The 12,834-nt window shown below is 45.1% G+C and overlaps 1 protein-coding gene and 1 long non-coding RNA gene across 2 annotated transcripts in view; both read left to right on the forward strand.

The window, feature by feature from the left end:
• LOC130688904 (uncharacterized) overlaps nucleotides 1-6,799 on the forward strand; it is a 32,837-nt gene extending 26,038 nt beyond the window's left edge. The window contains exons 8-13 of the mRNA XM_059497037.1: nucleotides 255-380; nucleotides 640-705; nucleotides 946-4,220; nucleotides 4,351-4,573; nucleotides 4,703-4,863; nucleotides 5,052-6,799. Coding sequence (XP_059353020.1) covers nucleotides 255-380; nucleotides 640-705; nucleotides 946-4,220; nucleotides 4,351-4,573; nucleotides 4,703-4,863; nucleotides 5,052-6,737 — 5,537 coding nt within the window. The 3' untranslated portion in view covers nucleotides 6,738-6,799. The remainder of the gene's footprint in view (nucleotides 1-254; nucleotides 381-639; nucleotides 706-945; nucleotides 4,221-4,350; nucleotides 4,574-4,702; nucleotides 4,864-5,051) is intronic.
• A 4,716-nt stretch (nucleotides 6,800-11,515) lies between these two features.
• Nucleotides 11,516-12,015, forward strand: LOC130688918 (uncharacterized). Its single transcript, XR_009000574.2, has 3 exons — nucleotides 11,516-11,643; nucleotides 11,704-11,848; nucleotides 11,910-12,015. It is a non-coding gene; the product is annotated as an uncharacterized LOC130688918 (long non-coding RNA).
• The last annotated feature ends 819 nt before the right edge of the window (nucleotides 12,016-12,834 follow it).

Here is a 12,834-nt window from a genome sequence, read left to right on the forward strand (position 1 = left end):
GAATCCGCAAAATCCCGTCTTGGGGTTCCAGGGTGAATGGAAAACATATTTATTCATTATTATCATTTTTTGTGTGTGTGTGTGTGTGTTTCCCATTGTTGATTCATTTTCTTTTTTTTTTTTTTATCCTTATCCTTTTCAAAACATTTTTAATGGTTACGAGTTTTCCCGAAATTTCTCTTCTTCTTTTCTGGTCTTTTTGGTGTTGCTGCCCCGCCGCGCTGATGCCCTCGTTGATGGACGTTTGGATGTAGGCGGTAACGCAGGTGGTCGCGGACACGCCGTTGACGACGGCCGAGATGACGAAGAGGCCAGCCTTACCGCCGATGGTGAAAACAGTGGCCATGCATCGATGCCTCTCAACGCGACAGACTTATCCGGTATGATAAAGCTTTGTCTTTTTGTTTGCTTGTTTGTTTGTTTTCAAATGGCGAAAGTATTACGTACTTAAACCGAAATAATCGCAACCTTTTTTTTTTTTGAAATATTTTCTGTGTTATTATTTCGTAACCTAAAAACAAAAAGAGAATGTTTTATGTACTATTTCATGATTATTTTTTTTTTTTTTTTTTTTTTTTTTTTAATATTATTTTGGTTTTCATTTCTCTGTACTACAATGTACTACTTGAGTGTGTATAGATAATCTTGGTCCGGAATGGGTTGATGGAGCGGAAGTGGACGACTCGTTTCAACCGGTTCCGCCAGGTATTTTATCAAATGTGAAATGACGGCAACAAACATTTTTTTTTTTTTTTTTTTTATATATAATATATTTCTAGAAAAAATTAAATAACATTTGCGGTCATTCCTTTTGGCGCAACTTTCTCAAACTTTATCTTTTACCCAATTTTGGGACTATCTATTTATCAATTATTATTTATTTTTTTTTTTTCTATTTAAATAATAAAAAAAAATAAAAAAAAATACTCGACTTGTTTTTCACAGATAAAATCGATGAAGAATTCGGTTGGCCAACATCCGCCGCATTGGTAGATGAGTCAGCCGATCAAATGGCCATCAACGACGAGCAATTAGACGACCATCAATCCGTGCCAGAAGAAGAGGAATTAACGAATGGAGCGGACGAGGCGGGCGACTTGAAACGGGCGGAGCGGGTCCGCCACTACGATCGGGACGAGATCCGTCAGTACATGCAGAGGCAAAGGAAAGAGCGCAAGGAGAAGATGGGCCGCAAAGCATCGGGTCCCGTCTGTCACCACAGCCGCATCAGCCCGATGAAACGGTCGGACATGGGTCTGCCGGACAAACCCGTCGTCATGCAGACAAAACGAAAAGAGGTGAAACGAGCCGAACCGACGGCGAGGAAACAGGTCCCTGCCGAGAAAACGAAATCCGTCTGCAAGACTAGCCTGCGGCCAAGAGAAGAGGAAAAGAAGAAACCGGACTCGGCCAGCCGCAGCAGCAGCAGCAGCAGCAGGGGCGACAAAGGCATCCAGACGGAACCGATGGCCGCGCGGCAAACGATCGATGAGGCAACTCAAATATCGGCCCGCAGCCAATTCGATGACTCGAGCGCCGATTGGCTTGACGCTGTTGCCAAGGCGACGGGCGGCGGCCCTGTCCCGGGTGACGGCCGGATGGCGCAACGAGCTACACCGTCGCAATCTACCAACGAGAGACTCGCCAGCGCATCCAGCGGTCCGCAATCGTCTGCCAGATCGCCATACCTTGCACGCGAGTGTCCGGCCGTGACGGCCGTCGAGACCAAACCAAAGCCCGTGACCAATTTGATCCAGAAGATCGAAGATTTGGAATTGTACATCGGCAATCTGTTGGAGGCTCCCACATTCCAGGCAGTTCAAACGGCGTCCGTTCATTTGCTTTCGACCCCGGCAGTGGAACGGCCCAGGGACGTTGGTCCGTTTGCCTCTCATCGTCCATCGCAACCCGTGCAATTAGCTACAAAGTTAACCCGGCCTCCGGTAGCTGCTACACCGGTGACGTCACATCCGTTGCGTCGAACGGAGACGGACGGAACGACCCGACTGGCCCAGCCAACGCCGCCGACGCGCATCTCTTCTTTAAAATTAGAACAATTCCAGCTGGACACGACGGTTTCGACTGAGTACCACCCGCTTCCTGATCACTTGGCCGCATTCCTGCGTCTGGACGGCAGGCCCGGTCGATCGCGCGATGGATCAGCGACGGTCAGGCCCGGTCAGACGGAAGTTGCGTCACAATCGAAAGGCGAGCCGAAACATCGCGATAAACGTTCCAGATACGTGACGACGCACGAGGCGACCGAGCTGAGCTCTCTTTTCCAGCAACAACTTTCTCGGCATCCGGAAGCGGCCGGCCAAACGAGAGGCGTTGCAGAGCGGCGGACGGCAGGCGGTCGACAAGATGAAGAACAACAACAACAGCAACCGCAGACCTACTTTCGAGACTTTAATGAAATCCTGCAGATGGATCCGAACCCGTTGACGGAGCGCTCCAACAGCTGGAAGCGAATGGCCTCACGATCGCTCATGCCCGACGGAGCCGATGCTTTCCCCGTTCCGGCCGCGCCCTACACCATTCTGTCAGCCCTCAGCGACGAGCTCAAAGCGACCATGAACCGAATTCCGCGCCGAGCAGCCGACAATAACTCGTCCGACTCGGACTTTCAGTCACGACTCTCCGTCTCTGACATTTCTGTGCCGGATGCGGTCACTCAAACCGCAAACGGCCAGCTCGTCCCGCCCGCCCCGCCAGTCCCGCCCGATCGAGCCTCGTCATCGTCGTCGTCAATCTACTCCTCGTCCAAAAATGAAATTCAAATGCCAAAAAACGGGTCAGCTTCTCGAACCGGCAGCCGTGATGCTGGTTCGAGAGGAGCGACCACCCATCCAACTGAACGTCATTCCGGCCACCAACAACAACATCCGCAATCGAGGGACGTGACGGACGCGAGCCTCATTCCATTGGAATTGGACACCACCTACCTGACGCTGACCCCGCAATACACGTCGTTTGAGGCCACCTGTTCGCTGGCCGTGCCGCTGGATTCGACCTGCATCACGGAAAGCGGATTGGCTGCGCATCAGGCGGCCGATGAAGCCAATGATCGATCCATGTTTTCGACGAAACTGAGTCCCATTCCGCGGGCCGTTTCTCCGCTGACGCTCATTTCGGACAGCGAAACGAGCGTCATCCGCACGGAGCCGAAGAAACAATCGACTTCGTCTTCCGATCGATCCGAACGCGATCGTTCCGTCGGATCGGATAACGTCGTCGATGACAACACGGCGAGCACCTTGCCGCCGCCCGCAACGTCGGTGCAAGTGCGGATGAAAAAATCGGACGACCTACTGTCCCGACTCCGCGCCGAGATCCAGCGCGATGAGAGTCTCTATCGCTCGATCCAGCAGGTGGATCGTTTGGAGGACACGGCCGCCAAGGAATCGTCGAAACGCTTTCGCATTCAAATCGATTCGAAAACGCGCTCATTTCTCGAAGCCCAGACGGACGCGTTGCGATCCATCGCGCAGGAAGTCAAAGGCGGCCATTCAACTGCTTTCCTCCAAGGAAGTCAGGCCGCCATGGAAGTGGACCGCGTCCAGGGTCGGAAAACTCTGGATTCCGGCCGGCAGACGTACACCTCGGATTTCGACGAGCCTTCCGTCCCGACTGAAATTCCCAGCCAATCGCAGACGCAGGCGAAATCGGCTGGCCAACATTCGCCCAAACGTTCCTTGGACTGCGGTTGGGATTCGGAGCGCGGCGGGCAGGATTCATCGGCCCTGTCGGACGCTTCGGTCCTTCCGCCCAAAGCTGTGGATATTTTAATGCAAGAGGAGGCGAAACAGCAGAGATTGCTGCTGAAATTGCGAGAGAAAGCGCAAGTGGAAAAGACGCTGGCCGAGTTGGAGCTGTTGCAAATGCAAAAGCGGATCCTGCGCGCCCAGGGAGAGCGGGACAAAGCTGCCAGCATCAAGAAAAAACAGCGCGGATTGTTGTTGAAATTGCAAGAGGAGAGGTCGCGCATCGAAGCCCTTCGACGTCAGCACAAGAAGGAAGAACAGAGGAGCAAAGGATCGTGCGATTATCAGCACTACGACAGCAGTTCGTGGGAGACGGACGTGAGCGCCATGTCTAATTCGACTGTCGGTGACACTTCGGCTTCCGTCGTTCGTGAAGCGTCCAGCATGGCTCCACCGGCTGATTCGTCATCCACCTCCACTTTGCACCAGGTGCTCAGCGAAGCCGTTCAGGTTCAGGTTAGTTTGTTTTTTTGTTTGTTTTTTTTTGTTTTAATTCTATTTTTTCAATGCTGGACTGAAAATTCCTAATTTGATTATAACGTTTTTGACCCGGACGTCATCCATCACTGGCCGTTCATAATGGCAGCAACTTTCTAGCAATGACGAAGCGGCCGACGATGATGCCGAGGTTAGCCACCAACTTAGCCGATCTGAATTGGAAGGTCACGACGCTGCGTCGGCCTTGTCCAGCCTGCGCTTGCGAGCGCCTTTATCGCCCAGAACGACGACGGAAAACATCCGTTTTCGGTCCAAATTTCGTCGTCGTCATTCAAGCGGCTCGGACGATTCCATCAATCTATCCCAGAATGGTAATGTCTTTTGAAAAATCGATTCAATGTTTTTCCTTCCTTTTGGAGGGCGTGGCTTATGAATCATAGTGTTAGCCTCCCCTCCGCCTTGATTGACTGTTAGATAACGACGGACGTTTATAATTACAGAAACTGCGTCCGATGTGAGCGATGTCGAGAGTCGCCTATTGGCCTTGACGGATCAACTCCAGCGGCGCCAGGCGGAAGCCCAGCGTTTGAAAATCGAACATCGGCGACTGAGCAAAGAGAAACTGAAGGCCCAGGAAAGCGCCTTGATCAAACAGATTGAGGCAAAAAAAAAAAAAAACAAAAAAAAACACGGTAGACTTTTTGTTTTTTCAAAAAAATTTATGCTGATCTAATCCATCCTCATTTTTGTTCAACTGACGTGGCCCCGTGACGCGTGGAAAATTGTTCGGCCTTTTTTTTTTTTTTTTTTTTTTTTTTTTTTTTGTGTGTGTGTGTTTTTGCCCGTCAGGTTTACGACCGTTGTATCACCGACCTTCGCACACAGTTGGACACGGATGCCGAAACGGGTGCAACCGCGAACGCCGTCGTGGCCGTCCGACCTGTCATCCGTCAGCCGCGAGCCCTCATACGAGCCGATGAGGCCAAATCTCCCACGTCGGCCCGATCGGAATCCGAATCGGCCAAGTCGTTGGAAGCGGACGGACAAATTGCGGCGCTGGTGGAACAGAAAGAAGAACATTCCTCGGCGACGTCTTCCATCAGCACGCAAGTTCACACTGAAGCGGATGAATCGATTGGACAGCTGAGCGATCATGAGTCCATCAAAGAACCGGAATTGGTCGATGATAAAGACGTGGCCGTTTTGCCCGTTATCGAGTCAGCCGCATCTGAAAAATCCGTTTCGGAAATGTCGAACGATCCATCGGCTACGCTGGAAAATCAGGCCGAGACGTCCGACTACGCACGTGCGGATGTTTTCAATCAAACGATGATCATCAAGAGCGACGTACAAGTGAAGGAAGAATTGGCCGAAGACATTTCGAAATTCATTTTAGATCAGCTGACTGAAGACACTATCGCCGTCACTCACTGTTGTGTCTTGAAAAAGAAGAAGAAGCAAGCGGATGTTCCGGCGTCTAGCAAATCTTCGGCGGATGTGTTGCAAAGAGTCAGTGCCCTACTGTCCACCGGTACGGATGCACCGAAAGGAAACCGTTCGCAGCTCTACCTGACGACGACGTTCGACATTTTCAGTCCGGACGACATTCACTCGCCTGTGGCTCATCCGGCCGGAAGCCCATCTGGTGGCCCGCCTTGCGATGTTTCCAGCGCTGAAGGGCGTGACGCTCTTGAATCAAAGTTAAATGAATTGCGCATCGAGAACGAATGGATCGACGATGACTTGCAACCCGTTGCGTCCGATTCCGTTCCGGACGAGAATCGGGACAAAGTGATTCAAGAGGCCGAGGCGTTGGAACGTGAACAGAAACGGATCGAGCAGGAAATTCAGCGATTGAGCGCCGGATCTGTTCTCTACCTGCGGGAGATACCCAACAAACCGCCGCCCCCTTACACCCCGCCGGGCCAGGCGCTCAGTTGGCAGAAGATACGCTCTCCAGCCGTGGCTGAAAATAAGCAGATCATTCCGAAATCCAAGGAAGACGTAGCCCGATATTGCCGACGTTTCACCGAATACCTGCTCGATCACGATACAGAGCCAGATGTGAACATCCCCGATGAATTGCTCACGTCCGATCATCCGTTGCAAGCCGATCAGCCCGCCGAATGCCAAGTGAATTGCCGGGCATTTTTGTCCCTCCTGGCCGACTTGTCACGTCTCCACTTGACCGAGTTGAGAAAACGAGCCACGTTTATGTTGAATGAGAAATTTATGGGCGGCAGACCGATCCGGTCGCGCACCGAGCTCGTAGAGGCCGTCGAAAGCGCCGTCCTGGTTCAAATGAACTACCAGCCGCGTTTGCTGCGCGAAAATCAACTGGCTCGATGGTCGCAAAAGAAGCGCGATCGAGTGGACGAGATTCTCGTACGCGAACTGCAAGTGGAAGAAAAATTGTGGACGGATTTCTCGAGCGAAGAAGTACAAGTCAAACACCAAACAGCCGATGCCATACTCGACATGCTGTTGGACGAAACAGCTTACATTTGCAATCAGATTATGCAAACCGCCAAATAGCCGATCGTTGTTTTTATATTTACTCGCTAATTTCTTTAAAAAATTCTTGTTTTTTTCGTGTTGACTAATACACTGCTATTTTCGAAAAGAGAGAGAGAGAGAGAGAGAGAGAGAGAGTGAAATAACCGCTCGTCTCTCCATTTCACGTATGAATGAAAGCGGATCGTTTTTCGGAAGAGGAAAGTTTTGGTATTGTTCCAACTGGAAAATTAGTTTGGTTGAAAGTAATCAGCCTATGGTAATTGATTTTTTCGTTTTCTTTCTCTCTTTAGTGCATGTGGCGTTGTCTTCGTCTTTATAACTCAAGGCTATTTTGACACCTATTAGCAGATTTCCCTTTTCCTTGACTAGAGGGATACGTGACTGCGTGAGGAAACGTCCTTCCAGATATGTAATGGCCTCTTGGTGTGTTGTGAAACCCAGCAATTTGGCCGCTGGCATTTCTTTTCGGGTTTTTTTTTTTTTTTTTTTAATTTATTTATTATTATTTATTATTTATTCTTGAACATTTTTGTATTTGTTACAGGCCTATTCTATTTTTTTCGTAAAGTTACATTAAGGGATTTACATTAGGCATTTCCAAAGTGGTTAATATTATTGTTCAACTTCATTTTATCTGTTTTGATTGGTGGCCATTGTTTTTCTCCTTTAAACTAGGTTTCAATTGCAAACAGGGATAGATCATCCATCCCTGTTGATGGATTGAGGGATGGATGCTAAACAGTGAGAAGTTACTTGTCAATTTTGATAAAATTACGGCCAATTTGGCAACATCCATCCATTAGCTTAATGCTCATTGGACTCCATTTTCACTTTTGTACTCCATAATTCACGTTGTTTGAAAAATTGCAGGCGCATTTCTAAATGGAAATTATTTTAATAAGCCAGAAAAAAAACCCACATTGGTATGCTGTTTTTGCCTGCAGGGTAAGCATTTTTTGTTTTCATTTGTAATGTAACTCAAGGCTACTGCTAGGATAGTTCTAGAGTTTACAGTTTTCCCTTTCCTTGGCGTGAAGGGTGACCAGGTAGCCTATACTGTCGGTCACAGCTGACCTCTCTGTTAATGCAAAAGTTTATGTGAAACCTCGGGCCACTTTCAACCTCTGTTCGTAATTTCGTTTTCAAAATCAATTCGTTTCACTGGAGCTGTCGATAAGTGAATACAATCTTTTCTCCCACCTCTCTGTTAAGTATTAAAGAGAAATGGTAAGTGGTATCGGAATCTACATGGTGTTAAATTTATGAGATGCTGGTTTTCAGTTTTCTATTTAGGTAATTTAACAATTTCAGCTGGTCTACAATCGGAGAACATTGGTCAGCTAAAACAAAGTCACTGTGTTCACTCAAAAACCAAGTATTACCCTTTTCTGATGATATTCAGATCCATCTGTTCCATTCTATCCATCACAACTGAAGAGTTGTGGGTATTCTATGTGAAGGTGGGCAATAGTATACACAATAGTATAAAACTGTTTAAGGTCATCGTTTGTGGGGAGCGCTTTAACAATTTTGATAAAGTCGTACTCCAGGTAAGCCATTTCTCGAAACTGTATTTTATGATCTAAAAAAATATATATTGGGTTTGCTTTAGGTTACAGGAAAAGATGTACCTCAATACGCATCATCATTTGCAGAAACCGGACTGCGCCAACGTCTGCTTCAAAACATTAAGAATTCTGGCTACATAAAACCATCACCTGTTTAGAAAGCTTCAGTTGCAGTTGTTCTTGCCAAAAGAGATTGAATTGCTTGTGCTGTCATGGGCTCCGGCAAAACGGTAATCCAATTAATCAACGCTGTGTAATTTTGAAACCTTGATGCTTTCGTACTGACTTGGTTCGAATGGGTCGGTATGAACTGGGTAAGTTGAAGTAAAAGTAATTTTTAGTGAACACGCCGGTGATTGCGACTACTAAAAGGTCCAATTGCATCTAAGATACTCAACAAACCCTTCGTGATATTCGTTGATTAAGTCATCTAAAATTTTACATTTTTTTCATTCATGATTACAACTAATTAAAATGTCATTTATTGTGTTATTTGCATAGGTATTAGAAAATGGAAGTCGCTTAATCATTAGTTTCTTCGCTGCCCGTCAACTTACCATCCAAGCAAGCACTGTCTGTCAAACCATTAGCCGAATACAATTAATACCAGTAGTTCACCAAAACAAGAGGTAAAGAAGGATTGCACCGATCCTTATTGAATAATATTGATAGACAAACATTTAAAAATTGATTCATGTTTCGTTTTCTTTAAATAGGTTAAGAATCATACTGAATCAAAAGAGGTATCTAGTCGAACCAAATTTCATAATGATAACGGTTGGAAGCCCGAAGGAATTTTTGGAAAATGCTTCCTGCCCATTACCTTCAGTCGTTGCTGCAGTCCGAAAACAAAGTATTAAAAGTTATATAAATTGAAGTGCATATCTGGGCTCCCTTCTTTTCTGTGGCCCCGTTTCCCTTAAATTTTTAATAAGCCCGTAGGGGGTCATGCCCCTACTGTGATCAGCAGTAAACGGTTGTGAGTGCGCTGTCCGGAAAGGGGACGTGGGGGTCCCCATGGTTCGATGATATCATTGGAGGGCTGTGGGGCTGCCCAAAAATCCGAATTAACGGTTAATCGCTCACGTAAAAGCTTGTCCGCGACCTTCGCTCTTCTTCCGGCTTCTCTTAGCCACGCACCGGGTAATCTCCCCGGTGAGTCAACTGAGGTAGTGTCTCCCCCTACCTTGGTTGACAGCAACTTTGAAATCGGCTATTTTGCCCTTTCAAAGTTGCAAGTGTTTAAATTGTGCTGAATATTGTCAATACAAATTCTTTAAAAAAAAATCGAAACTTATCTTTTTTACTTTCGTGAAGTTTCTCTGTTTACTGGTGTGAACATTTCCTTGCTTAATTCGCAATGTCATTTTATGCACATACACGTTATATTTTCAATTTTTGCTGCGCCTTATGGGAGAATATTTCGTCGTTATGCGATTTCATTATTTATGGAACGCTGCACTTTAATCTCACTTCATGGAGATTCTACAACTTTTAGTGCACTAATGATGTTGAATTGTATACCTACATTGTATATCTAATTTGACATTTTGAGATATATATATTTATTTAATTTCACTTTGACTCTTTAGGGAATTGAACCCTTGAATTCTGGCGTGCGACGCCGATGCTCAACCATAGAGCCATGAGTCTTGTCAATTAGGTAACTATTTTTCCATGTCTTTTGAAGGAAACCTATTTGCACTTGTAATAATATTGTTGTGCGTCCCAACTCAATTTAATATTTCCGTCTCGGAATGTCACCCATAAATACAATAGAGTAATTCATTTTTTGGACAAAGAAATATTGTCTACAGTGGGAACCATAACTCATTCCTCTGGCACAGAGGATCCATACGTGACTCGAACTCTTGACTTTTGATTATCGTAGTCAGACGCTCTACCTCAGAGCTATTAGTACTACATAATTTCCCGTAGCGTGCTAATACGGTACAGCGTAAACTAAAATAAGAAAAAGTCGGGCTTAGTTTTAAACCTGACTGTACATCAGATGGCCGTGCATGATAAGGCTATAATAATAGTATGTGGTATATCTTCATGCTATGATCTATATTTACCAGGTATACCTTCCCATTAGCGTGATACATAATGCTAGTAGTCTCGGTTAACGAAGTAGTGTCATTAGTATATCAATCAACCAACAATAAAATAAAAAAACAAGCACGAAAGGAGCCACTACACCATTTCATATATGATCAAAATGCTTAAGATAACATAACATATATAACTTAACATAACATGGCCTTTCAAAGTTCATAAAGTTCAGTTTTCAGGTACGACCTGTATACCACTTCCAAGCACTACCATACACATAATAATCCTTCAGACCAACAGATAGTGAGTTATTAAGCAATTTCAAACAGGAAGTTATACCGAAAATTAAAATTTCGAAAAGTAAAAAAATGAACTATGTTCTCCTTTACAAGGTACACAAGATCTGCATAGTTTCAGTCGTAAACTATAGTAAATTAACATAACATGGCCTTTCAAAGTTCGTAAAGTTCAGTTTTCAGGTGCGACCTGTATACCACTTCAAAGCACTACCACACACATAATAATCAATGTAAATGTTTCAAAACCATCCCCTTAATTTGATAGCCATCAGAAGTAAGGCCATAGTGGAACAGATAAGGTTCTTACCAGAAAAAGTAAACAGGAGATCCAATTCTTGCGGAATATGGATGGCAAATAGCACATCTTGTTAGAATTTCTTGAAGGTTTATTCCAATAAAAAGAATCTTCCGTTACAGACTGTGCATATTTTGTTTCATTGAGAAATGAATGCTACCACGCTTGTAACAATGGCTTTATCCAGAATGATACAACATGAGACCTGGTTTTCCAAAAGTACGTTAATATTACCTTGTTCTATGCCCAACAGATTACATTTTGTGTTGGTAACGAAGCAGCGTAAAATTTGCACATCAATAATAGTGGTGGAGGTAAAAACAACAAGCTATTCCGACGAAGTAAACTCAAATACACGCTTTCAACGTAACAATAAAGTAAACAATGAGAATCAAATGTCAAAAAATAGTTTCGATTTCAGCCGCTAGAGGCTGGTGAACTTGCAGCACCGTCCGTTGGAAATTATGTTGCATATTTTCAAGACATCTAGTGGAGAAGTGACTAATTCCGATCCATTGTCATTGCCACCACGTCGGCTGTTCTTTCACGCTATTCTACCAGCTGTTCTATTTCGCGTGGCGTCGGGCTGAGGATGGAAGCATGAAATGAACGTCTTCCTTCTAGAAATTTTACCGTTGATTTCATCGTGCTTAGACCTGGATTTCGTGAATTGAATCTGTGCTTAAAGGTGAAGTAAGTTCGTAAAGGTATTATGGCAACTATTAGTGTCAAAAAGCATTCTGTAAAACATTTTAAGTTATTCAAAGGAGCAGCATTGATTGGCTTAGCCACCACGTTTTTGATCTCGGTTAGTCGAATACACCCATTTGGGGACCAAGGGTGCTACATGAAGAAGACAGTCCTTTGCAATCGATGTCACAGCCTGGATGTCTTAAATCCAGAGTATATCAGGTAGTGCTAAGTGATGGTATTATTTAATTTAGTCGTTTTAGCTTTGTTACTGTTCTTTTAGGTCCTAGTGATTTAACAGGATGCTGTAGTGGTCGCAGAATCACTTTGGGAAAGAAAGAAATATCATTATTATTCTGTGTTACTGTAATAAAAGATATCCAGTACCATTGTTGTGTTGTTGAATCATTCTCCCACACGCAAGAAACAAAGAGAAGTTCCAGAAGAACCTTGTATATGTTCCATACTGGGTAGTCAAGTCTGTCACATTGTGAAGATCTTTTGGGGTTTTTTGTAGACAAAACGGAAACGTCTTTTTTCAACTGTGAAAAGGGATGTTCACTAAACATTGTCAACGTCTTGAGATTCAGTTATATACATGGTTAGTGTTAACTATTAAAACTAGCTTTATAAAGTAAAATGAAATACACAAGAAAAATATATAAATTTGGAATTATTTTTATTGTCCCACCTCCACCCTTCAATTCCACCACTGTTTTACATCACATATATACATACAAATACATACATAAATACATACAAACACTTAACTAAATTAACCCGATGGCTGCCACGCCATGCAACCCGTAGGTTGCTTAAACTACACTCGCTACACGTCGAGTCGGAAGGATCCCCGACCAAGGTGGGGCTTGTCCGAAGACAAGCCCGGGCTGGCACGGTGAAAGAGTCCATTCTGGGAATGCACACCCCAGGATATCTCTCACCGTGCCGACAAAGAGAAGTCCCTAATGGTGCATTGCCTAGCGCCTAATGGCATAAAGCCATTAGGCGCAATGGCGACTGTTCCCCCCATGGCCATGAGGAGAACAGCGCCCAAGTCCCTACATCTACAAAAAAAATGGGACCAAACGGCGTGGCAGCCAACGGGTTAACTTAAATACTAGACACATTATACACTACAAAATAAAACAATACCACGGAGACGATCCACGATGAACTCCCTCCATCGCCGTGGGATATTTGATGAG

The sequence above is a fragment of the Daphnia carinata genome, chromosome 9 (genome assembly GCF_022539665.2).
Source record: "Daphnia carinata strain CSIRO-1 chromosome 9, CSIRO_AGI_Dcar_HiC_V3, whole genome shotgun sequence".
Taxonomy (NCBI): domain Eukaryota; kingdom Metazoa; phylum Arthropoda; class Branchiopoda; order Diplostraca; family Daphniidae; genus Daphnia; species Daphnia carinata.